This window comes from Simochromis diagramma, unplaced genomic scaffold (genome assembly GCF_900408965.1).
Source record: "Simochromis diagramma unplaced genomic scaffold, fSimDia1.1 OVJJ01000553.1, whole genome shotgun sequence".
Taxonomy (NCBI): Eukaryota; Metazoa; Chordata; class Actinopteri; order Cichliformes; family Cichlidae; genus Simochromis; species Simochromis diagramma.
The window spans coordinates 3,452,894-3,479,511 of record NW_024387095.1 but is presented as its reverse complement, the minus strand read 5'-3'; the positions used below and the strand labels follow the sequence as shown (position 1 = coordinate 3,479,511).

General features: G+C 42.2%; 1 protein-coding gene, 1 long non-coding RNA gene and 1 pseudogene across 3 annotated transcripts; 2 read left to right on the top strand and 1 right to left on the bottom strand.

Annotated features, from left to right (window-relative positions):
• Positions 1 to 245: 245 nt before the first annotated feature.
• On the top strand, positions 246 to 8,766 carry LOC120742909 (annotated as a pseudogene).
• Positions 8,743 to 13,122, bottom strand: LOC120742910. The gene is made up of 2 exons (XR_005697988.1): positions 12,870 to 13,122; positions 8,743 to 9,797 (listed from the first exon to the last, which is right to left on the bottom strand). It is a non-coding gene; the product is annotated as an uncharacterized LOC120742910 (long non-coding RNA).
• A 71-nt stretch (positions 13,123 to 13,193) lies between these two features.
• LOC120742907 (leukocyte elastase inhibitor-like) lies at positions 13,194 to 19,456 on the top strand. Of its 2 annotated transcripts, none has more exons than XM_040046423.1 (7): positions 13,194 to 13,270; positions 16,544 to 16,727; positions 17,255 to 17,392; positions 17,476 to 17,593; positions 17,691 to 17,833; positions 17,967 to 18,134; positions 18,976 to 19,456. In XM_040046423.1, the coding sequence occupies exons 1-7, from the start codon at positions 13,215 to 13,217 to the stop codon at positions 19,384 to 19,386; spliced, it is 1,218 nt and encodes a 405-aa protein (XP_039902357.1). In that variant the 5' UTR covers positions 13,194 to 13,214; the 3' UTR covers positions 19,387 to 19,456. The 2 variants fall into 2 exon arrangements, with proteins under 2 accessions (XP_039902357.1, XP_039902358.1); XM_040046424.1 differs by having other exon boundaries at positions 13,198 to 13,265.
• Positions 19,457 to 26,618: the final 7,162 nt, after the last annotated feature.

The window sequence follows — 26,618 nt, the reverse complement described above, 5'->3', positions numbered from 1 at the left end:
AATACACTTCTGTGTCTTTTTGGGAAAACCCATTTCCTCCCCTGTGCATCACTAACTCTGAGGATGAAACCACTTGTTATTCGACCCTCATCATCAGTTATTTTCAGTTTGCGAACAACGTTCATCCTCAGGATGTTGGTCATTCCCCGTGATGTAGTTGCTGTCTACAACAGCAACTACACCAGGAGCAAACAAGACTGGGGCAACAGAATTAGCCACCCATATAGGATGTTTCCACACAGTGGAATTCAACACTGGATATGGCTTCTCATCCACTAAAGAATCAAGAGGCTGTTTTTGCTGCTTTAGACAAACAAAAGCACAAGCTAGTCATTTTAACTCGATCAGAGCTGGGAAAACTCCAAAAGCTGCTGAATGTTCTTGAGCCATGCAGGTAAATAAAACAATTTTTAACTTATTGTTACTGTTTCTTCAAAACATCTGTAGTTGACAGTTATTGTGTAGAATAATAACTGCTTTCTTGAACTGTCTACTACGGGTTTGTGACCGAGCTTTTGGAGGTGAGAGACATGTCTCATGTTCAGTGGTTTTACCTGCTTTCTGCCACCTGCATCACACCATGGAGGTCTCCAATGATGACTAAAGTTTAAGACTGCCTTTACGAAGGACCTATCCCAACATGTAGCTACACTCAACCGTCAGCGGCTCAAGATAGCTACTGTGCTTGACCCACGCTTTAAGGATTTAAAGTGTCTTGCAAGGGGAAAGCGAGAAGAGGTTTGGAGCAGCCTAGAGGCCCTGCTGCAGGAACAGTATAAAAATGCCACCACAAAGGAGCCAGCAAAGACAAAGAGCCTCCTCCTCTCTTCATTGTCTTCAGATTCTGATTCTGATCAGGAAGCCCTGTGTAACAGGGCCCTGAGTTTGTACAGAGCAGAATCCACCAACAGTGAGACAGACTGCCGGCTGCAGTGGTGGTCCTGTCGAGCAGGGACACACCCACAGCTGTCTGTCCTGGCCCGCAAGTATCTCATTAGTCCTGCCATTTCTGTCTAATGTGAGAGACTTTTCTCACTTGCAGGTCACATAGTAACAAAAAAGAGCGCTGTCTTGAGCTTTGAAAATGTAAACAGGCTCGTTTGTGTAAGTAACTGAAAGAGACAGACGGTAAATAAGCATGGAGGTATTGTGAGTCCAATGGGTTTGTTATTTTTTGCACTAAAATGTTTGATGATCACACTGTTTTATCCTAATGTACAAATTAATTTTTGCTAAGGTTTTATTATTTAATGACAGCCAATGTGAAAACAGCTCCGGTTGTTAAAATAAATGCAAAGCTTTGATTTTCTTTATTCTTCCCGCAGTAGCGATGTTACTTCCGGAAAGTTTCTGTTTTAAGTGCACTCATAGATCGATCATAGACTCACAGATCAATAGGCAGCATCAGTCTCGTTTAGGTTGCAGTGTCTCCACAGTGTACGCATCCGCCTATCATAGCGAAAGATCCCCGGCTCGAGGTAAGACATATTCTCTTGGATTTGCGTCAGAAATGAAATTTACAAAATAATAATAATAATAATAATAATAAAAAGCTAAAATTTAAAAATAATACTTAAAAAAAAATCTATCAAGTCGAACAAGCGAAGCTACCCGATGTGGCGATCACTTCTGAACAGAAGTAGCTTGGAGTCTCGTATAAGTGAGCAGTCACTGCTGACAAACGGGCTACACTGTGTGCGGAGTCTTAGCTTCAGTGGGTGGGGCAGCTCCGGCAGTGGCGTCTGTTTGTGTGCGCGATCCTAAAAAAATCACTTTTTCTCGATGCTTTAATATAAAGTCTTCTGTTGTGTTTCCGGTATGTAATGTTTTAGCAGTTTAAACGGTTGTTTGCAGGAAAACACCATCAGCCATGTCCGCCGTCAGCAACTCAAACACAGTCTTTGCCTTGGAGCTGTTCCGCACTCTGAGCCAGGCAAACTCTGTCGGGAACATCTTTGTCTCTCCTCTGAGCATCAGCTCAGCCCTGGCCATGGTCTACCTGGGAGCTAAAGGAGACACTGCAGCTCAGATGGCTCAGGTCAGCTCACTGTCACTTGTTCCCTGCACCAGCTGTCAGTTGATCGGCGAGCATGATTGTGCAACTTCAAGCCCTCGTTACAGTTTAAAAGCAGTCAGATGTGGCTGTCTGTGTTTTTCTATACAGAAGAAATAATTTTATTTTGTTGTTTTGATTTGTGTTTATATATATATATATGAACTTTTTTGCTACAAGAGTGCTGGCTGGCTGAATAGTAAACTAACTAATAAACTAATAATTCTTGTCCTCGGTAGATTTATAAATAAATAAATTTTGGGGTTTCATTTAACATCTTTGAAAAGCTTAATTTTCTTGTATCCAAAACACTGAACCCCAAGATGTTTCCAGTGGGACGTCAGAAATTTGTGTCTACCATATGAGGATGGAGTGTGTTATATAAATGGCATGAAAGTCCATAAAACCCACAAACAGTATAGTTACTGAGAGCATGATGCTGACAGTCAGTTAATGGTTATTATTAAACATGATGCTGAAATGGCAGACAGGCTCAGTGTCACATCCTTTCAGTCTTTGTCTTCAATGCCACACAGGCCCTCTCATTCAGCTCAGGTGAGGGCGTCCATGCAGACTTCCAGAAACTGAACGCTGACATCAACTCACCGTCTGCATCCTACATCCTGAAACTAGCCAACCGTCTTTATGGAGAAAACACTGCCCACTTCCTCCCAGTGAGTGTCCACATCAATGATTCTCTTCATAAAGTTCTTCATTACAAAGACTGGATTAATAAACAGATGTCTGTTCTCTGCAGGACTTCCTTGACGCCACACAGAAGTACTACCAGGCAGACCTGAAGACTGTGGACTTCATCGGAGCTCCAGAGGCGTGCAGAGCAGAGATCAACAGCTGGGTCGAGCAGCAGACAGAAAGTGAGAATGTGCATCTTCCACAGCCTGAAGAGCAGGGAATCATTTTAGCATCCTCTGTGGATTATAATGAAATATTGTTGTGTTTCGGTATTTCCTTTCAGATAAGATAAAAGACCTTCTGAAGCCAGGAAACAGTCGACAAAAATACTAGACTGGCTCTGGTCAATGCTGTCTACTTCAAGGGCAACTGGAAGAACCCGTTTAAAGAGGCAAACACCAAAGAGATGCCCTTTAAAATCAAACAGGTAGAAATTTAACTGAAGGTTACAAAATCTGGACATAAAGTCTGAATACAGGAAACTGTAAAATGTTTAAGGTAAACACCATCAGAAGCTTTATGGTAACATGATCTGGTCGCCTGGATTTCCTGTGTGTCAGAATGAGACCGTACATATCCAGATGATGTACCAGGAGAAGAAGCTTCCCTACAACTACATTGCTGACCATGATTTGCAGATCCTGGAGCTGCCCTATGTGGGTGAGGAGCTCAGCATGTTCATTCTGCTGCCTAAGGAGTCCTCAGACGGCTCAGACCCTCTGCTGAAGGTACACAGCCTAGAAACAAGTTCCTGTAAAGAAAAGACACAAAAACTCTTCTGCTTCACTTCAGTTTACTTAAATTTGATCATTTAACAGACCGCTTCTGATTTCATGTATAAAATGAATTTAAATATGAGCAAAAGAAATATGACAAAATGTATTAACTGTATTCCAGCTGGAGAAGGAGCTAACACAGGAGAGGCTGAATGAATGGACCGACAGGAAAAACATGAGCACCCATTCAGAGGTTGTCCTTCACCTGCCAAAGTTCAAGCTGGAGGAAGACTACGAGCTGAATGAACCTCTGACTAAACTGGGTATGAAGGACGTGTTCTGTGCAGGAAGGGCTGACCTGTCTGGCATGAACGGTGAACCTGGGCTCTTCCTGTCTACGGTGGCCCACAAGGCCTTTGTGGAGGTTAATGAGGAGGGCACAGAGGCCGCTGCAGCCACAGGTGTTGTGTCCATGATTCTTTGTGGTGGATGGACCAGATACTTCACAGCAGATCACCCCTTCCTCTTCTTCATCAGACACAACGAGACCAAGTCCATCCTGTTCTTTGGCAGATTCTCATCTCCTCAGTAGACAGAAGCAGCAGAGGAAGATGATGTTGCAATTCAAATAAATACATCTATGAAATAAAGTAAATGGAGTTTTGTGTTGTGATGTTTTGCTATTTATAAAACTGTATTTTTCTCTGGAACATTTTATTACTTAATCAGACACACACGTGTCTCTTTTATTAAAAACAAAATGTTCTTTTACAAAATAGATGGTACTTGTATAAAATCACAAGTTCCACCAGCTTTAGAGAACATAGATACTGTGTCCTCCAGACTAAAGAGGAAACTCCAACTTATTATCAAGAGTCTGCAGCTCTGATGGTATGATGGTGCATCTATGAACTGGCAGTATGCTCTGGAAGGGCCCCAGCAATACTGAAAGGTATATATAGGGGTTAGAGCAACACATTTTTCAGTGAAGCCCTTGTTTGTTACAGTATACTAAACTGTAGCTATTACAACAGCAATGAAAAGTGAGCAGCTAGAATCCAAGATCGGATAAAAATCTAGTAGCTTCTCTCATCACTGGCAGCTTTTTGAGACATGTTGTCATGATGTTCAAAAAGAGGTTTTTTTTGCTTAAATTCGATTTTTTTCAGTTTGTGCATCTGACATGATACATGATTTTCTGTGTTTGACTGAGAATAACACATGGAAAATCATTGCAGTCTGTTTTTATATACATTTTACATAGTCTCTCAACATTTTTTGAAATTGGGGTTGTACATTAAACACAGAGCGTCACAGACTTTACTGATATCTGATTAATTGAACTGCTTCTGCTCTTCAGTATCAACATTTCTCAAATTATGCTGAGGCCTGTAGAGCTATAGCACACATCACAGATATTAATGACATCATTAGTAACCTGTTCAGTCCAGATGATGTACCAGAAGAAGAAGAAGCCCTACAACTACAATCCATGACCAAGGTATGAAGATCCTGGAGCTGCCCCATGTGGGTGACCAGCTCACCATGTTCATTCTACCCAGTATCCCCCAGCGTCTAGATCAAGGGCGTAGATTTGGCATGGACGGAAGGGACATGTTCCCACCAATATTCAGCGATTATTGAATTGTCCCCACCAATAATTTGATCTATTCGAGTAAAGAAAATCAAACCCGATAGAAAGAAAAAAAACGATCTGTCAACGTCTCATTCACCCAGCGGTGCAGAAAGAGTTAAATTACGTTCTCTACTGGAGTCCTATATCATGTGACAAATATGGCCAATGTGATTGGCTGTGCCTTTCAGGGAACTCTGTTTAGTTTTAGCAGAGGAAAGCCTGCGCTGCGAGGAGGATGGCAGCAAAAAGGAAGAACCTGGATATAAGTATTTTTCAAAGAAACCTGCAAGTCACATAAAGCCAAATTAACTCATAAAATGTGTCCGTCATAATAACGTTACAGACTATGCTAGGCTTTGGCCCACATCAGTCTAAAATTGTATGTAACCACGAATAACGTGTTTTGGAAACTAACTGCACAACAGGCAGCACTGTTAGTTATCTCAGAGTAGCATTTCTAATTTTGATTGAAACTGTCAGAGAAAACGGCAGCTTTGAGCAAGCCAGGATGGAGTTCACCACTGGCAGAGGTGAACTCCAGCTCGCCGTCCTCTTTAGCACCGATGGTCTTCAGTCCAGCCTGCAGGATAGAGCGCAGCTTGTCGTAGGGTGGTTTGGCTGTGTAGCCCAGAGATTTCACCTCCTCCATGAACCGCTGTATCTCATCTGCAACACAATGAGAAGCCCGTTCATCAGAGCCCTCACACCTTGCTCGTTTGAAACCATCAGGTCATCCATGTTAGTTCTTTTTATCAAACACTTCATAAACAAAGACGTAACTTAAACACAAGCTTTCCCCCCACACTGTTGTCACCATAGTGTGTTGCATTCAGATGTCAACGTCAGGCTAAATGTTGTGTGGTGGGACTTTCTTCAGACTTGGCACACAAATACACACACACACAGACACGCACGCAGATGGAGCCGTAAACAACAGTTTGCTCGTGCTCAGCACAGCAGAAGGACGGAGGTGCGACGTCTCCTCTGTCTGAACCGACACGCTGCCTTCCTGTCAAAGCACCAACATTAAAAGGCAACTTTTAGCACAGTCGGGCAACAATGTTGCCATTTACTGCCGCAGCTTGTGGCCTGTACTTCTATCCCAGTGAGAGGTCAGGTGGTCACTGCTCAAATTCAGGAGTTACATCATGTTAGAAACACATGAGAGCAGCCAGGAACGGACGAAATGAATCAATTCACACTTTACTAATCATGCTGCTGTAACACACAAACCTTATCAAAGAACACTAACAGTACTGATCATAGCTGATAACACAACTCCAAGGCAACTTAAACTCCTTAAACACTGTTAAAATAATGGAAAGGTAAAATGTTCGACTAATCATGAACTTGATATGATTTGAGGTCACACAGTTTCAGACTGTGGGATTATACAGGGCATTGTGGTTTTCACAACCAGATCAAAACATTAGTATTCATGATGTGACAAGTGTAAAAGAAGTCTACAGTATATGAGTAATACGGTGAGGCACATCAGTGTGAAACAGCTCAGCGCTGGTCCATCGTAGCCACAGAGCCGCCGCTGTGAGTCTGTCTCACCTGGTTTGTCTTGAGAGGAGAAACACTTGGCCATGAACTCTGTTATGTTTTCTTGACTCCTGGAGGCGAAAACGTTACACAACTTTCTTTAATACATATCAATCTGTGTGAACTGTACAACACAAAACAAAGACTGTAAAAAATAAAACTTGTTGTAGAATTGTATAAATGGCAAAGTGTAGCTGACTGTGGAGCACCCAGGCTGGGTACTGAGTTTCACATACCGGATCTTGGCGTCTCTGACGTACAGCGGGTCCTGCAACTTGTCCTCCCAGGGCAGCCGACCACACAGCCACTGAACTATGCAGTAGGACAGGATCTCCAGGTCGCTGCGCCTGGACGCGGCTGTTAGCAAACATGGCGTACGTAGCAACATTAGCAATATGAGACACTTATGTACATAATAGCATTCAGGTTATTTCCATGTTGTATGAGATGAGGAACATCAATCAGTATCAGTCTTGTTCTTTGGCATACTTTAGCTGGAGCAACAACGCTGTGGCTGAACACACAGTAGACTCAGTACTACGACTGTGGCCCCAAAGGTAAGTCAGTCCAGCACACTGCCGTGTTAAAGTGCTCTGACTGTACAGCAAAACAAACATGGGTACTGTTTCAGTCTCTGGGTGAATGTGGGGCCGTGTCACACTCTTCTCTACACTCTATGGTGTGTGTGGCCGTTTCCCCCAACTGAATCCCAGTTTAAATGGGGAGGAAACAGCCCAGCTGTTCCAAACTGGCCTCACTAAAATGGTTTGAAATCTGTTCACATTGATTTTCCTGTTCATGGTTAAAAACATCAGATCCTACAGACTCTTTCAGATTACCACTCTGGTTTTGTACACCATGTTGGGCGTCATGACTACTCGCGTACGTTTGCACCTACATGCTCCTTTGTGGCAGTCGATGCTTGTGAACTCGATGGTACCATCGTGACATTTCTTGGGGTCTTCCTTGTACTCCTTGGGCAGACCGTCAGGTGCGTACCTATAGGCCAGTCCACAATCTACCAAGTAAACCTACAGTTGACAAACACAAAGATTCAGGCATGCACACACATACACACAGTACTTTATACTAATCCATGTTTTACCAGTGTTCACTGACTGTACACAGACATGGGTCAGGATGAAGGAGAGCAGGAGAACACACAATTTCAATTCTAATTCCAGTCCTCAGACGGCTCAGACCCTCTGCTGAAGGTACACAGCCTAGAAACAAGTTCCTGTAAAGAAAAGACACAAAAACTCTTCTGCTTCACTTCAGTTTACTTAAATTTGATCATTTAACAGACTGCTTCTGATTTCATGTATAAAATGAATTTAAATATAAGCAAAAGAAATATGACAAAATGTATTAACTGTGTTCCAGCTGGAGAAGGAGCTAACACAGGAGAGGCTGAATGAATGGACCGACAGGAAAAACATGAGCACCCATTCAGAGGTTGTCCTTCACCTGCCAAAGTTCAAGCTGGAGGAAGACTACGAGCTGAATGATCCTCTGGCTAAACTGGGTATGAAGAACGTGTTCTGTGCAGGAAGGGCTGACCTGTCTGGCATGAACGGTGAAGGGAGGCTCTTCCTGTCTACGGTGGCCCACAAGGCCTTTGTGGAGGTGAACGAGGAGGGCACAGAGGCCGCTGCAGCCACAGGTGCTATGATCATCGCTTGTTGTTATATACCGGACACACACTTCACAGCAGATCACCCCTTCCTCTTCTTCATCAGACACAATAAGACCAAGTCCATCCTGTTCTTTGGCCGATTCTCATCTCCTCAGTAGACAGAAGCAGCAGTTATTACAGCAGCATATTTGTCAGAGAAGGCCTTTTATGTTACACCATGATGACGCTAAACTGCATACTGCAGGTATTACAGCCACAATGAAAAATGAGCAGTAACAATATCACAAAAAACATCTAGCAGCTGCTTTTTTCACATGTTTACAGAATTGTTAAAAGACGAGGGAATGCTACACAGTGGCAAACGCTCTGTACCAACTTTTTTGAGACAGTCATGATGCTCGTTACTCAAAATTATCAGTTTTTCTCAGTTTACACATCTGATGTGTTTTCTGTGTTTTGCTGAGAATAAAATGTGGGAAAATCATTGCAGACTGTTTTTTTTTTTTTTACATTTTACATAGTCTGTCAACATTTTTTTAAAATTGGGGTTATACATTAAACACAGCATCACAGACGTTACTGATATCTGATTAACTCCACTGCTTATGCTGTTCAGTATCAACATTTCTCAAATGGTGCTCAGGCCTGCAGGGCTGTAGCACACACTACAGATATACATGACATCATTAGTCACCTGTCCAGTCCAGATTATGTAGATGAAGGAGAAGCCCTGCAAATACAATCCATGAAAATGATGGAGAGCACAGATTTAAACCATGCGGCACAAAGGCCGATGGTTCAGAGAAGGCAGGCAAGAAGATGATTGGACTGCAGTAATGACAGTAACAAGTGACAGTGACAGCCAAGACTGAATACATGTGACATGTGGGATTCAGACAGCCAAGCAGGTGAGGCAGACAACATTTAATGGACAGTGAGCAAAGAAAGATGTGCAGCATTTAATCATTAACATGCACAGAAACTCCACATGTGGCTACACAAAGCAAAACCTGTATAGACTTATGAAGTTACACTTTGCAGAAAATCAGCAGGAGAGATTACACAATGGATTTTAATATAAAAGGCTCAATATGGTGGATTGAATGAACTTCCATACAATGACTCATGTGGATATATCATCCTCAGAACCGAGTACAAAAGAATCTTTCCATTGAACTTTTTTTTGTCACCCACCCAAACACATCAGATATCAATGGGAAGCCCAGGATGGCTTCTATTTAGTAGATCAGGACATAGTAAGATATCTCAAATGAGTCAAAAGACAGACTAAAAACAAATGTCCATTGCACAGGAAATAAATGAATAAGCTGGTTCTCAGGAGGATATGAAAGCAATGCTAAATGTACCTCCCTATCAGGAAACAGTGACACAGTAGTGTGCAAGGATGATGCAAACATATGAATCCTGCCTGTCGCTGAAGCAGTGTCGTGGTTATGAAAGAGCCTCGGGCATCTAGGTCCAGCAAATAAGTCCCTGAGCCCCCTCAGCAGAAATCTGAAATTGCACAACACACATTGACATAATTTTGAAATGAAAAACCTAAAAACCCGAATGCTGATAAACTATTTCAGTGGCAATCATGATAACCACCATGACTGAGGAGGTGGGTGTGATACAAATTTCTTTATTTTATTATGATCAAATGTTTTTGCAATTTCACTTTAGTAATAGTAATATCACTTTTTGTGTCATGTAGTTATATACATATATGATAGCATCACATATGTGTTTTATGCTTTATTACACAAACACAGTTAGGTCATTGTGAGTAAGTTAGAGACATCCAGGCGTTGTGGGGATTAGACAGATAGTGGAACTCCTTCTCCTTTACTCATGGAAGGAGGAGGCTTCAGGAGGTTAATCTTTAGGTGACGGTTAAGTAATAAAAAAGGTCATAACTCTCTCAGGGAGGATAAGCTAAAGGTATAGGCCCATGTGATGTGGCAATGTGTAAGTGTTGTGGAATGTCTTTGTCTGTATGTTTTGTCACTTTGCATACAAGGCACGCACAAGGCAGTACCCATCTTCAGACGGGCGCTGCCTTGTGTGCTGCCTTTGGCGTTTAACCAGAGTGCTCTCTCTGCTGCAGCATATTATTAAACCAAATCAAAAGAACGTCTTGATGCACGCTCAATCATCCAGGTAAGTAAATCCCAAAAAGTTGATTCTGTTCATCTGAACGTAGCGTTTTCAGTGGGAGAAACATTTCATCACTCTTTCAAGTGACTTCCTCAGTCTCAGCTGACTGCAGGTTTCCCCAATCTTATTAACAGTACATTAGCATAATGACTGAAACTAGCACCACTGAATGAACAATGGCCTGGGAGGTCAGTTTCTAGATCATTAGTATGAAAATTCTCATGAACATTGATCAAAAACCACTGATCAAAGCTCATTGATCAAGGACCGCTGATCAATGGCCATGAGTACCATTCACAGACAGTTGGGGAATGGCTGCAAAGGGAAGAACGCTGGTTTAAGCGTGGAGTCAAGGAGACCATTTGGGTGAAAAGGGAAATACCATCTCTGAATCGAGGAGGGGGCCTAAGGGTACATCTTTCACCATCTTACAATGCTGTGATTGCAGCCATTCCCTTTTTGTTACTGTTCGTCTGATTTTAGGTCCGCTCCATAAACACACCAGCGTACCCCATCGTGACACGAGGTTCTAAACACTATCAATCACGGCCATACTGATGAGGGTTAACTCAATGATCCAGCATTGACTGAAGCTCAGGTGCAGCTACCTCCAGCACCGGAACACTTCTGGGTTGAGAGGTCGCTTCGACGACACAAACAAAAACAGCGCACATGGACACAACGGGCAGGTAGGCCACGGAAGACTGCCGGCCCCTGACGGTTCCTCCCAATCATGCCCCTGGAAGTCTCACTGTAGTTTCCCACATGAGAGTTGAAGTCTCTCAGTAAGACAATGCAGTCATTTCACTAAATGCTTCTATATTAACGTGAAGCTGCCGCAACCTGAGTGGGTTGAAAGGAAGCTTGTGGAATGACCAGGCTGAAAATGCGAGCTCGTTAACATACTGGCCTATTGATGCCAGTATTGAGCTGACTTGTGTTGAGTGCGGGTTTGCTAGAAAAATATTGCAGTCATATTTAAGTTGATCACTAATTGGTGCTAAAAGAGTGACTGACCATTGCATTTGCTTTGGCTAAACCGAGCATGGAAATACCTGAAACACCAAGGCCACATAAAGCAAGTTCACAAGAATACACAACTCTGAGAATTTCCAAACTTTTTTTTCTCTAAAAAATCACATCTTAGGGATGACAGTGTTGACATTCATTTAAAACAAATATGCTCTCAATTAAAACACATAATTATATAGCATTGCCAACACACAGGCTCAATGTTTGAATGAATGCAGAGAGTATATAAAGGAAAATGGAAGCAGCCTATAACATGCATTGTGTTTGGCAAGTGATGTACATGTGTATATATCAGTGGCTGTCAATAAAGTTTCTCTCTCTCAGACTGCGTTCAAGTCCAGAAAATGGCAAACGCCTCTGTGTTTATTCCCCCGTAATTATCCTCAGTGCAGTCTAGATAATACACTGGAAAACTTTCCAATGAGTCAAGCAGGAAGGACTATGCATTCCAAATGAGCAACAAGGAGCCGCTGTTATTTTTATGTTCCTCAGGCTGTAGACAGCAACATACAGCACACCACTTTAACATTCTGATAGAAGCTTTATACATACAGCCTTGACATGAGAAGAATCAGCTGCAGATGAAGGAGAGACAGAACTGGTAATCAGTTTGTATATGATAATAGATCCATGTGCACTGAGAGAGGTAAAGGTGCAGCAATATCAGGAGAGGAATTTTGATACAGAGAGCAGGGCATCTCAACAAAATGGAAATTATGATTTTGGTCTTATGATCAATTTCAGTGGGCACTGCACTAAATAGTCGACTCCTCATGGGAGACACAAATATGTAAAAAAAAAAAAAAAAAGTAAAGTCGTTTTTGCCGTTGAAAGAAACGGACTCACATTAATTACCTCAAACTGGCAATAAAGTATTTGCTGGAACTAAGACATGATAAAATATGGACATGGATACAGAGGTCTGAAATGAAAAGCCAGTGCACTGCAATGTCCGTAAACCTGCATTCTTTTTAATGGGCAGCAGTTAGCATTACTTATGGTTGCAAAAAGTTTCACTTCTACAGAATACTGTGAGGCCAAAAAGATTACGGTTCCACAGAGAGGCCGGGCCCTCTCACAAGCTCTCTATCGCCATCTGCTGACACTCTAAAACCTCCATCACTCCTACACTGTATGCAGCTGTGTGTGCTGCTGTTCTTTCATGGAAAGGAGAACTTTTGGCTGTTTTACAGTTATTGAATGATTTTAGTTATTTTTAATATATGACACTTTCATCTGTTAACAGTTAAAGTTGAAAGTTTTAAGAATAACCATCACTTCAATATGCTTCCAATCAGCAATGAAGAAAAAAAATTATTTTAGTGATGTTCTTTGTTTGTGTTTGTTTTTTTGTTTTTAGATTTAACATATTCATTGCTCGAAAAACAAACTCACCCTGAAGATCAAGAATGCCCATCATGAAGAAGAAGAAAGCTGGATACCAGAATCAGGAAAGCCTTGAAGGATGTTAGCCGGCTAACAGAGGTACAAGAGGGCATCATGAGATACAGGTCCTGGATGATGTAACAGACGAAGAAACAGTAACACCAGTTAGCAATGAGGAAACATTTCCGGCCAGAACACAGGAGTATTTTATAGAGGAATGTACGTATGTGCATATGTTGTACGAGCAATATGTGAGTTTTTCCTTTTTGGGGTTAAGAGGGTTGGTTTAAAATGCACACACTGCATTGGTGCACGGTCGTGGGGCGTGACTCATGGGTGTGTATTGGGCAATAAATGTTGTTGCACTCACCTGTTCAGCGCACCTGCTGTTTGATGAGCAGAGAGGTAAGGTGAGCATGGGGTAAAACATTCTGTTGACCGCAACTGAATGCGCAGTGTGTTTGATTCTGCAGGTGGATATTGCAATTTGGCATAATAATTGGTGTAAAGCTTTGAGAGTGCCAGTCATCTTTCTTTGTGGAGTCTGTGCATTTGTTTTATATTGGGTCCCATGTAGGGGAGACCGGGGATAGTTGTAACATTTTTGACATTTCTGTCTGTAAATTGGAGCTCGTTTAAGGTAGTGGATTCAAAATGTAATGCAAAGTATTTACATGTGTCGGCTATTAAATAGTGCAGCTATTTTCTCTGCAGCACAATTACCCATTGCATGGTATGGCCTCAAACACAAAGAGTGAAATGTTACAATTAACCCCATAGTCTGGGTTAGTTGTAACATATCCTGGGGTGAAATCTAACACAATGAAATAAGGGTACTGACAAAATATTAACATGTAATCTTTGTTTATTCAACACATGAATGCACTTAGAGCCGTGTGTGTGTGACAGAATGCAGAAATCTAGCTTTTGAACATATTCCAACCCCCCAAAAAAGACAAATTATGGAATTTCCTGAAACTGAATATTTCATTAATTTTGGTTGGTCTTCCTTGAGTTTGGCCTCATTGGCTCAGTGGGCATTATAACCTACAACTCTTGCACCAATTTTAAACATAACAATGAAGCTGAAAAAATGTAGTTGTTCACCAGCATCGCAATTCCATTTTACTTTTTATCATGGCTTACCTTGGTGTGGTTTGCAAAGTGCTTCAGAAAGATGACGAAATCTGTTTCTTGCATCCATCCTGATTTATTTCCACTACCAATACTTCCTACTGGTCCATCTCTGACACAGTGGTCTGCATAATGTATGTGTGGGAACACAAACAGTGGAGGAATTGTGTTGCCAATGGCATTAACCACATATATAAAAGCGACCAGTGAACCTCCCTCTGCTGATGTCGTTGCCCCAACTTGTTCAATATAAGTTAAAGTAATAGTGTGGTAAGTCGTAACATCTGCATTATTGTTACAACTAACCCAGACTGTTGCTGTTACAACTGACCCAGACTCCTATAGCCATGAACTAGCTAACATTACAGCCAACGGCTAAAACACTAGCTCTAAAGACCTACACAGAATATATCCCCATAGATATACAAATAACATAATTTAAGTTTGATGAGTTTAACTGTGAAGCAGATAATGCTATTAGAAATTGAAATAAAGTAGAAAAACTTACTTTTTGGCATACAAATTACTTTTTTTCATGTTAAACTGTCTGTGTTTGACAAAATGTGCTGATTTTTCACATGTGATAGCAGAACTGAATTGGGCATGCACAGGATGAGTCACATCATTTGAAACTTAGCCCTGATTGGAGAAATTGGAAGTGTTACAACTGACCCACGTTACAACTATCCCCGGTCTCACCTACTGATGTGTGGTTTGAATAGTATAATGGTTGAATAAAGAGAACAGTAGCTCAGAAGTGCATTTCCTGCGTTGTTGTTGCGTGTCGTCAGTATCCCCATGTTTAGCCTTCCGCGGCCGTTGGTTTGGAGAAGCCGTAATATGTGTGGTTAATCAGATCGGAGAGGAGGCACTTTGTTCTGTGAGTTCAACTTACAGTCCGAGATTGGAGCCAGACTGTAAAATGTGCTATTTAGAACAGGCTCCATGTCTCGTAGGAACTAAATGAATAACCAATGAGCTGCACTACAGGAACTTCATTCTCTGAAACATTCCCATCAGCCGTTCCCGTCAGAGGCGATCGATCGAGTTCAGGTTTACACACGAGATCTAGTCATGCTGTTCTCTGTAAAATAAGCCATCACCAGAAGAGGATTCCACTGGAAACAGAAAGAAGTGGGGACGAGTTTTCTTACAGAATTCTGAGATTAAAGTCCCCACTTTTTTCTTCTTGTTTTTAAAGCCCTGATCGTCTTCCGTAGGACCGCATTTCTTTATTCCACCAACCTTATTTACACGCTTTCCTCATTCCTGTGCTCATCCTCGTTTTATGTGTCTACGACAGTGGCGGCTCCTGAAAAAAATCTCAGGGGGGGCAATTTTTATGATATCGACTAAAATGACCCATTTAATGAGTACATCAAACAACACAATTTTAATTTGTTGCTAGGTGATTAACTCATACAGTGATACCTCATGCCCACTAGATGGCAACACACAACAGAAAGCTTTCCTCTAGCTACATAAGTTACAGGTAGAAAGCGAAAGAAATTAGCATCCAGTAGCCTTTAAGCAAAAATGAATGTGTCCACTTACTCATTACTTAGGCTACATCAATCCAATGTTGTGTGGTGTAATCAAGCAACAATATAAAGCCGGCTGCATCATATAAATCAATATGCACAGCCTGTCAGCCACGACTTGCGCTGGAACCAACTCCGACAAAAAGTCCTGTTGTATGCTTTTGACTTCTCCTTCGTTGCCTGGGTTAGTTGAATTTCGGGCTTGTCAGGTCCCAACTCTTTAACTTGCAGTTTTTCTGCCATTGTCCTTCTGGCAAAAGGGTAGGTTAGAAGCGATCTAACCGAATTTGGGGGAGGCTGTGCCTCAACCGTTAACAATACCGCTGCCATCGTCTCTCTCTGACCTTATAGCTCACTTAGGCTACTGACTGAGGTAAAATTCTAGAACAGCAAATCTTCGCGTTTTCTGCAGGGGCGCAATTTTAAGCGCCCCCAACCATTTAATTCAGCGACGCTGATAGGTCAAATATTTATTATTTTCCCCTGGCAACCATTTTAATGATAGGCTATTTCGCTGCATATCAAGGGCGCTTTGACGAGCGCCCTAGAAGAAGAAAAACACCGTTTGTTGGTTGAACTTTAATGAGTCAGCTGGTGAAAATGTTAAAATACGCCTGGCTGTATATGGGCACACACATAGTAAAACTATCATTGATGAATTTTTTAAAAATATATATTTTTACTCCTCCACATTTGGGGGGGGCGGAGCCCGAGCGCCCCCTATGGGCCAGCCGCCACTGGTCTACGAGTTTCACTTATCGTTCTCTTCTCATCTTTGAGTTTGGTCACAGAAATCAGCTTTGTGAAAACAGCTCAGGTTGTTAAAATAAATGCACAGCTGGCAGATGATTGGGGTGATTTTTCTATATTCTCCCAGCAGTGCTGGTGTTACTTCCTGAAGTGTGTTGTGTTTTGTTTTTTCCCCCTCATTGCTTTAATATAAAGTCTTCTGTTGTGTTTCCGATATGTAATGTTGTTGCAGTTTAAACGGTTGTTTGCATGTTACAGGAAAACACCATCAGCCATGTCCGCCGTCAGCAGCTCAAACACAGCCTTTGCCTTGGAGCTGTTCCGCACTCTGAGCCAGACAAACCCTGCTGGAAACATCTTTGTCTCTCCTCTGAGCATCGGCGCAGCCCTGGCCACGATCTACGAGGGAGCCAAAGGAGACACTGCAGCTCAGATTACTCAGGTCAGCTCACTGTCACTTGTTCCCTGCACCACACCATCAGTTAATCAGCCAGCATGCCTGTGAAACTTTAAATGTCTTGTCAGATGTGGCTGACTGCTTTTTGTTCTGTTTTTTGTTTTTTATTTTGCCTTTTATATATATTTATATTTTCAGAAAAAAATCACACCTTGTGAGACCAGTGCTGTCTTATAAACTTTCTTTTCAGTAGGTTTATGATTGGACAGAATTCAACTTTTGGGGTTTTGTTACGTGTTTGAAAAGGTTTGTTTATGTGGCCAAAACACTGATGTTCCCAGTCTGACATCAGCAATTTGTGTTTATAAATGGCATCAGAGTCCATAAAACCTACAAACAGTGTAGTGAGTGAGAGCATGATGTTCAGTGAGACTGACAGTATGTTAAAGGTTATTATTAAACCTGATGCTGAAAGAATAAAGTTGTCCAGTTTCTGCCTTTGGACCATAAATTGTTACATTAGGGTCGCTCAGTGTCACATCCTTTCAGTCTTTGTCTTCAATGCCACACAGGCCCTCTCATTCAGCTCAGGTGAAGGCGTCCATGCAAACTTCCAGAAACTGAACGCTGAAATCAACTCACCGTCTGCATCCTACATCCTGAAACTAGCCAACCGTCTTTATGGAGAAAACATTGCCCACTTCCTCCCAGTGAGTGTCCACATCAATGATTCTCTTCATAAAGTTCTTCATTACAAAGACTGGATTAATAAACAGATGTCTGCTCTCTGCAGGATTTCATTGACGTCACACATAGGAACTACCTGGCAGACCCGATAACTGTGGACTTCATCGGAGCTCCAGAGGCGTGCAGAGCAGCGATCAACAGCTGGGTGGAGCAGCAGACAGAAAGTGAGAATGTGCATCTTCCACAGCCTGAACAGCAGGGAATCATTTTAGCATCCTGTGGATTGTAATGAAATATTGTTGTTTCTGTATTTCCTGTCAGATAAGATAAAAGACCTTCTGAAGCCAGGAACAGTCAACAAAGATACCAGACTGGCTCTGGTCAATGCTGTCTACTTCAAGGGCAACTGGAGGAACAGATTTGATGAGGCAACCACCAAAGAGATGCCCTTTGAAATCAGACAGGTAGAAATTTAACTGAAGGATACAAAATCTGAATCAAAAGTCTGAATACAGGAAACTGTAAAATGTTTAAGGTAAACACCATCAGAAGCTTTATAATAACGTGATCTGGTCGCCTGGATTTCCTGTGTGTCAGAATGAGACCGTACCAGTCCAGATGATGTACCAGAAGAAGAAGCTTCCCTACAACTACATTGCTGACCATGATTTGCAGATCCTGGAGCTGCCCTATGTGGGTGAGGAGCTCAGCATGTTCATTCTGCTGCCTAAGGAGTCCTCAGACGGCTCAGGCCCTCTGCTGAAGGTACACAGCCTAGAAAAAAGTTCCTGTGAGGAAAAGCCATGAAAACCTCTTCTTGTACCATCCCTGATTGAATGATGGTCTCTTATACTGATGCTTCACAGAATTTTTATTAGAGGTGTGGTTCACTGAAACATTTGGTAAAGACGCTGTCAAAAACCCAACATATTAATACCATAAAATTAAAATATTAAGGAAACACTCATTTCTCCTGTACACTAACTATAACATGAACTTCAAATTTACACTTTATATCATCAATCTTATGCATATTTTTCACCTCTCAATCCTACATAATCAAAGGGTGGTAAGTCCTTTCACTAGAAACTAAAATTCTCTTATGACATTGCTTCAGTTCAACCGCTTTGCTCTTACTTTAATAGCTTACAAAAACTCTAAACAACATCTTGATTGCACATAACCTATTACATTAAAGGTAACATTAACAAAACTCGTGCCACTGTCAGCCGGGTATTAATTAATACAGACAAAATGATGATCTGTCTTCGTAAGGCCATATTGTAAAACCCACGTTATTAACAAACCTTCATCTTGTGTTTTGCGCTAGTTTCCTGTTTCAAAATAAAACCAAAGTAGTTCCAAAACAATTCAATTCAGTAAAACTTTATTGATCCTGAAGGTTGACACAGAAGGAAATTGGCCTATATAAATATACATGTCAACATTACCAAATTATGTCTAGCCAAATTAGGTCATTTACACAAATGCTTCGCTTCTGTTTACTTAAATTTGATCATTTAACAGACCGCTTCTGATTTCATGGATAAAATGAATTTAAATATGAGCAAAAGAAATATGACAAAATGTATTAACTGTGTTCCAGCTGGAGAAGGAGCTAACACAGGAGAGGCTGAATGAATGGACCGACAGGAAAAACATGGAAGTTGATTCAGAAGTTGTCCTTCACCTGCCAAAGTTCAAGCTGGAGGAAGACTACGAACTGAATGATCCTCTGGCTAAACTAGGTATGAAGAACGTGTTCTGTGCAGGAAGGGCTGACCTGTCTGGCATGAACGGTGAACCTGGGCTCTTCCTGTCTACGATGGCCCACAAGGTCTTTGCAGAGGTGAACGAGGAGGGCACAGAGGCCGCTGCAGCCACAGGTGCTGTGATCAAGCTGGAGAGTTTTATACCGGACACACACTTCACAGCAGATCACCCCTTCCTCTTCTTCATCAGATATAATGAGACCAAGTCCATCCTGTTCTTTGGCAGATTCTCATCTCCTGAGTAGACAGAAGCAGCAGAGGAAGATGATGTTGCAATATAAATGAAAATTAAAAAAATCTCTGAAATGAAGTAAATGGAGTGTTGTGATGTTTTGCTAATTATAAAACTTTATTTTTCATTTTAAAAAAATGGGGGTGGGGTGTTGGGGTTTTGTTTGTTTCAAATAGATGGTATTTGTACAAGCACGAGATCTAGCAGCTTTGAGAACATGGATACTGTGTTGTGCAGCTATTATGAGTAGCCAGATTCCAATATCAGACAAATCTCGCAGCTGCTCCCATCACATGTTTACAGACTGTTGTTGAAAGAAGAGGGAATGCTACAAAGTGGCAAACACGACTCTGTGCCAACTTTGAGACATGTTGCCATCATATTTAAAAGGCCCTTTTTGCTTAAAATTAAATCAATTTTTCTCAGTTAACACATCTCGTATGTTTTTCGTTTCACTAAGAATAAAATATGGTGACCTCATTGCAGTTGTTTACACTTTACATAGTCGCTCAAGATTTATTTATTTTTGAACTTGCCATTCTAAATTAACCACAGGTTTTGACACCATTTCTCTTGATCTGTTTCACAACAGAGCCCCACAGACTTCACTGATATCTTATTAACTGAACTGCTTATGCTTTTCAGTATCAACTTTTCTCAAATGATACTCAGGCCTGCATGGACGCAGGTATAAATGACATAAGTTACCTGTGATGGGACCTGATCGGTCCTTAAAGACACGCTTTGAAAGGCAATGATGCATTTTCAAATGCCATCAACTTATCTCTTTTGCCTCATATGCTTCTAAAACATCTTATAGTTCACATGACACAATGTTTTCAAAAATGAAATGCTACCACTGACAAGTTTAATGTTGAAACTTTGTAAATTGAATGTTCTATATGAGTCATTGTATGAAATATGTATGTATAATAATTCCCCTCCGTGGATCGCTACCATATTGATGGAGGAGTTTGTGTGTCCCAAGGACCCCAGGGGCTATGTTGTGGGGGGCTTTTGCCCATGGCAAATTGATCCTAGGTGACGGCCCAGACAAAGAGCAGTTCAAAAGCCCCTATCAGTAGAGGATCCAGGGAACATTTCACCCTGCCTGGGATAGGGTTACTGGGGCCCTGCCCTGGAGCCAGGTCCAGGTGGGGTGTCCAAGAGCAAGCACCTCGAGGCCAGGCCTTAGTCCAAAAAAGGGACATGGGCCTACCTGTAGGGAAGTCCCTGTTGTCTGCGGCTATATACCAAATGATGGGTCAGAGTACTGGGCCTTCTTGGACTCGGTCATCTTACTGGGAGACTTCAAAGCTCATGTGGGCACGGATAGTGATAACTGGAGAGGCGCGATTGGGAGGAACGGCCTGCCAGATCTGAACTGGAGTGATGTTCAAACATGGTGTTAGTTATGAACAAACTGTGGTTTGCACAGAAGGGTGTCCATGAGTGCACGCGGCACCAGGACACCCCAGGCTGCAGGTCAGTTTTGTAATTGTATCATCAGATCTGCGGCCGCATGTTCTGGACACTTGGGCAAACTCAGGTGTTGAGCTGTCAAATGATCACCACCAGGCTTTGAGCTGAATCAGGTGGTGGGGGAGGATGCTGGACAAACCTGGAGTGCCTAAACGTAAAGTAAGGGTGTGCTGGGAATGCCTGGCAGAGACCCCCATCTGCAAGATCTTCTGCTCCCACCTCCGGCAGAGCTCTAACAGCATTCCAAGGGAGACTGGGGTCATTCTGTCTGAATGAACCATGTTCAGCATCTCCATTGCTGAAGCTGCTTCAACCCCTGAACCAGATGGTGGACACCGGAGGTGAAGGGAACCATCGGGCTCTAGAAGAAGTCCTATTGAGCTTAGTCAGCCTGTGGTACTTCGACGGCAGCTGATGGGTACCTTCAGGCCAAGCGGAACACAGCTCGGACAGTGGCTGAAGCAAAAACTCTAGTGTGGGAGCAGTTCGGAAAGGCCATGGAAGAAGACTTTCAGTTTGCCTCGAACAGATTCTGTCAAATCGTCAGGCAACTCGGGGGGTATTACCTGCCTTGTGTATCGTGCAGGTGAAGTGCTGCTCATTTCAGCTAAGGATATTGTTGAGCAGTGGAAGGAATACTTCTAGGACCTCCTTAATCCCACTGGCACGTCTTCTGTAGAGGAAGCAGAGTCTGGGGTTGAGGAGGATGACTCGTCCATCACCAGGGGTGAGGTCATTTTAATAAACATCTCCTTGGTGGCAGGCCCCCTGGGGTGGATGAGGGTTGCCCCGAGTTCCTGAAGGCTCTGGATGTTGTAGGGCTGTCTTGGTTGACACGCCTCTACGATGCTGTGTGGAGATCAGGGGCAGTACCCCTGGATTGGCAGACCGAATAAGGGAGTGGGAGATTGACGAGACACCGACAGGTCAGCAGATCTTCCTTGACCTCCAAGTACTTACTAACATGGATGTGTAAATAAAAGAGTTTAAAACTAATTGATTGTGTTTGCTGTGTTTGCTAACAGCTGCATGACTCTCACATTTACTAAATACACAAACCAAATAAAGTGTTATCAAAAAAAATAAAATAAAAAAAAATAAAAAAATGGGGTGAGATTTCCCCTATGGAGGTGCGGGAAGATCTGATCGCCTGTTGGCGATTAGTTGAGTTTTAATTTTTTATTCTTTTATTTTGACCTGAGCACTTGTGGCCATTTCCCTTGATAAGTGCATCAAAACAGGGATTATACGTCTGCATCTTCTCTATATGCTATCATGTGGGATGTTTACCAGGCCTTGACATACAATGGAAGGCAGAGGAGAAGCACATATGTAACACTAGGAGATCATAAGGAGAATAAGGGTCCAGTCGGCCGCTCGGACCGTGCACCTGAGCTCCGAATGGAGATAACTGAGCCATAATTTCTTAATACCTAACCAGCCTGTGCTAGGGGTCTGTTATGCTGGACCCCTCCTGATTTTGATCTGAAATAAAGTGTGAAATGAACTTTAATAGAGAATGTGTTTCGTTGATCTTTGACCTTGCCACATATATTATAGATACTGTGTATCTTATATGGTGACATTATTGAATGGACATGATTTACTATGTTAAACCCATTGAAGCAGGGCAATCAGGTCCTGAAAACCTGACCTGGGCATAAGGCCCTGACCTTAACCTTGAGAGGGTTTTGTGGCGCACATGTCCCAGTAGCCAGCTCTCAATGAAGCGTGAAGCAGCGTGATACCGGACTCTAGCGAAATTAACAATTTGCAGCCCTTGGAATGCGGAGCGAGGTACATGTTTTAAGTTGTATTTCTTTGCTTAATTGATATTTTGTTGCATTTTCTGCTTTGAGTTCATATTTGTAATAAGCGTCTAAGAAAATGTATTTTGTGTTTCTGTTTAGTTTCCACGGTGCATTGGTGCACCTCAGCACTGTTAGAATCTGAATGAATCTCAAAGTAAAAATTACTGCAACCGTCGAGGCTCTCTCTATTTCTTCCTTGGTCCGAGGGACTGCTACAACCAGTTCACTTTCTTCTCGGTTAGTGTCCATCCTTCAGCTGTCTTTATGGTCGAGCAGAAGGGTTAGTGTGTAGGCTCATATATATTACACATTTGATGTCCACTCCAGGGACTGCTCACAGTCCCCTCTGCCAACACCTCGGGGTCGCCTGTCTTTTCAGATTGTTGCGGTCATAGGTGCGTGTTCAGAATGAAGTGATGCCACAAGGTTTGATGAAATGCCAAGTCTGGTATTATGGCCGATGCCACTCGGGCTCCATGGTGCTGGGTAGTGATCACAAGGCCTGCTAGAGGATGTCGAGTCTTGATTGTTTTGTCGGAGACATTCACACCAGTAACCTTGTGGACGGCTCTTATAGTGCTCATCGTGTTCCTCCTCGCACAAAGAAACAGATATTGTCCCTGCTGATGGGTTACGGACCCCCCCAGGGGGGTTATGGCTGTGCTGGGCGACACGGCAAACCTGGCCGTGGCTGGGCTGGCTGTGAAACCAGGTATCTCCTCATGCTATTGCTTTGGGAGTTGTCTCGTCGTTGCCCCTCTAGTGCACCTGTTGTTAATTTCATTTACACCAAAGCAGCTGAACTGAACTCATTAACATTGCTCTCTGTAATTTGCCTCAGCTGATAAGTTTCCCTTCATGTGTCTATATGCAGTCGCCTGTCTTTGACTGTGTACGCTCTTAGTGTTGGTGCACATCAGGACAAACATCATCGCCTCTGTATGTGATCCTGGAGCACTCAGCTACAATGTAACATTTATATTTGTTACTCCCCCTGACACTCTCTCACGGTCTCTCCCTCCACCCCCTCACGATCTCTCCCTCCACCCCCTCGCTCTCTCTCCCCCTGTCTGTGGCCAAATGTATAGAGAATGAGAAGTGTTGTTTGTTTATTTACAAAGTTTGATGTTTCAGTGATAGTTGTATATCATATTATATCACTTCAAACAGAGGTGATCCAGTAATGCTGCACTAATGAATTAGACTAACTATTCACTTTAGCTAAAGTTATTAAGTTAGCTAAAGCGTTGGGATGCTGTGTAAGACATAAATAAAGCTAAAACACAAAGGTTTGGCACCGTTTTGCATGTTTCCCTACTGTAGGGGTCTCTACAAGCATACAGGGCTCTGAGAGGGTACAAGATGACAACTTTGGAATTCTACTAGAAACAGTCGATCATATTTGTTTGTCAAAGCTGAATGCAGGGCAAACTAGGCTAAATTAGCATTTTTAGCTAACAGCTACAATAAGCATAAAAGTTACTGTATGGCTATCATTTGTTAACATGACGCTTGTTCTTATAAATGTAATACATTTATTACCAACCTGAGAGTTTATCCGCTGGTCATTCGACATGACGAATGACTTCTGAAGTCTTAATTTAGCTCAAGATGCTGTAGATTACCTTCAGTAACACTTTTGGTCCGCTAGTAAACCGTATTTCTATTAATCTGCGCTTGAACCGGAACCAGATGTAAGTTCCAAAAACCTGACTTGTAGAACTGAGACTGAATGGTGAGAAGTGAAACTGAAATTATTCGAGAGCTGAATTTTTAAAGGATAAAATGCAGTTTCAAAGCAAATGAATTCACTTTCAAAATATAAAATTCAATTTCAATTTAGTGATGATCATTTTCAAACCATAAATTCAATTTCAAATTAGACTAATTCAAATTCAGTTTTCAAAAGCATTTATTCAATTCAGATTCAATCTGAGCAATTCAAATTTAACTTATTCAAATTCAGTTTCTGATGGCACAGATTTCTGCCCATAAGTTTGACAGTAATTATCTATGTGGGAAATATTCATGTTAATTCATATTTGTTCTTGATTTAAGATATTCTGTAGAAACAAACTGTACACGACCCACAGTGGACTCCCAGGTTTAAAGTAATGTCTTTTAGTCAACATCAACACACCGACTGGTGCTTCTTTTCATATTTATCGTGTTTCTCTCTCTATAGAAAACCACCAAAAGAAAGATGCCAGCGGAGGAGAGCGAGGTGGATTCAAGTCCTGACAAGAAAAAAAGTACTGTTGGTTTCCTCTTCAGAGTGTACCAGTTTTTGTCAGTGTATCTCTAAATAGAGTAACTGAAGCAGAGGTTATGAATGAAAACTACATGACAACATTTGGGTTAAAAGATTGACAGCCTGCTGAATTTAACTTTGCAGAGGTAAACAGACCGAAGGGCAGACCCAAAAAGGTGCCCAGGACTGACGCCAAATCCGAGGTATCACCTGGACAAACCAGGAGACCAAGAGGCAGGCCAAGGAAGAATGTGCCCACAAATGACCCCTCAAAAAACAGAATTTAAATAAAACTGCATGAGCAGAGAGGTGTGTGTGTGTTTGTGACTGCTGTCAGTTCACTGGCCTTCATCCTCCTGATGAGGTGTGTGTGGTCCAGCCGCTCTGTGGGCCACACTGGTGCTGCTGCCAGTGTTAAAAACAAGTGTCCACTTCACGTTTCACTCTCGGTGAACTCCACCCGGTTTCCTTCCATGTTCCGGCCCACTTGTCAACCAGTCAGCATTCAGCTGATGCACAGCATCATCCACATCCCAGTTTCACTTTCAGTTTTTACTTGTCATATGCAAGTTAGCACAGGGTCAACATTGCAATGAAATGTATTTGACAAGCTAGAAGCAGAGGTGGGTAGTAACGAGTTACATTTACTTGAGTACATTTTTGAAAAAAAATGTACTTTTAAAGTACCTTTTATGCATTGTTGAGAATTCAGTTTTACCCCGGTTCTTTTTATTCCTCGAGCATCCAGAGATGGCACCGGACTCAGTAGTCATTTTCACAAAATCTTTATTCATCTACATTCATCTTCATTTAAGCATGCACTTCTAGAAGGGAAGATGAGGCCGGTGTCCCTCTGCAAAAATCTTCACTCCTTTGTTGGTTACAGTCAGCTTTATAGAAGTGACCCCATCATAAAACCCCCCACGGTGTGCTGCAAACTCTGTCTGTGTGTATGTGCATGAGCACGTGAATGCCTACATGTACACGTTCCCACGTGTCTATGTGAGTGCTCGTGAGTGAGTGTGCTTGTGGATGTGTGTGCGTGACAGTTAAAACACTGTGGGTGTAGATGACTCCCTAGAGGTCATAAAACTCCCCCCACAGTTACAAATGTTAACACCCTCACCTTAAGACATCCTCTGGGGAATTTCCACTCAGTGGGGGAGAAGCCTTCTAAAGTCTACTCCTAACTTCACAAAAGAGTGAGGCCTTAAAAGAGTGAGGCCTTTATTACTCTACACACAGTATCTCTACAATAGTTCTATATTCTACAATAACATATTTCTAAACTCTAAAATAAGCTAAACATTCCTACAAGTCCCCCTTTTTTATCTGCTCCATGGCAGATAAAACTAAACTAAATCTTTCACCATAATGTTTTCATACTGTGACTCCCCATTTCCCAAAAGTGGCATCATGGTGTGTGCCTTTGTATCAGACTCTCCCACAGCACGATTGATGAGTCTTACGAACAAAGCTCTGATACAAGGCACACAACAACACCCACATGTCACTAACACTGCAATGAAAACAGACAAAGAAACCATAATTGACATACGTAATAAAATCTTTCCATTGCCCAAAGACAGAGGTCATCCACGCTTCCAACGGGTTTTTCCACTCGCGAATGCTCATACGTCTTTAGGCCTTCCAGAACTCGGGTCACAGAGCCATCAGGAACTGTTTTATTTGGAATGAAAG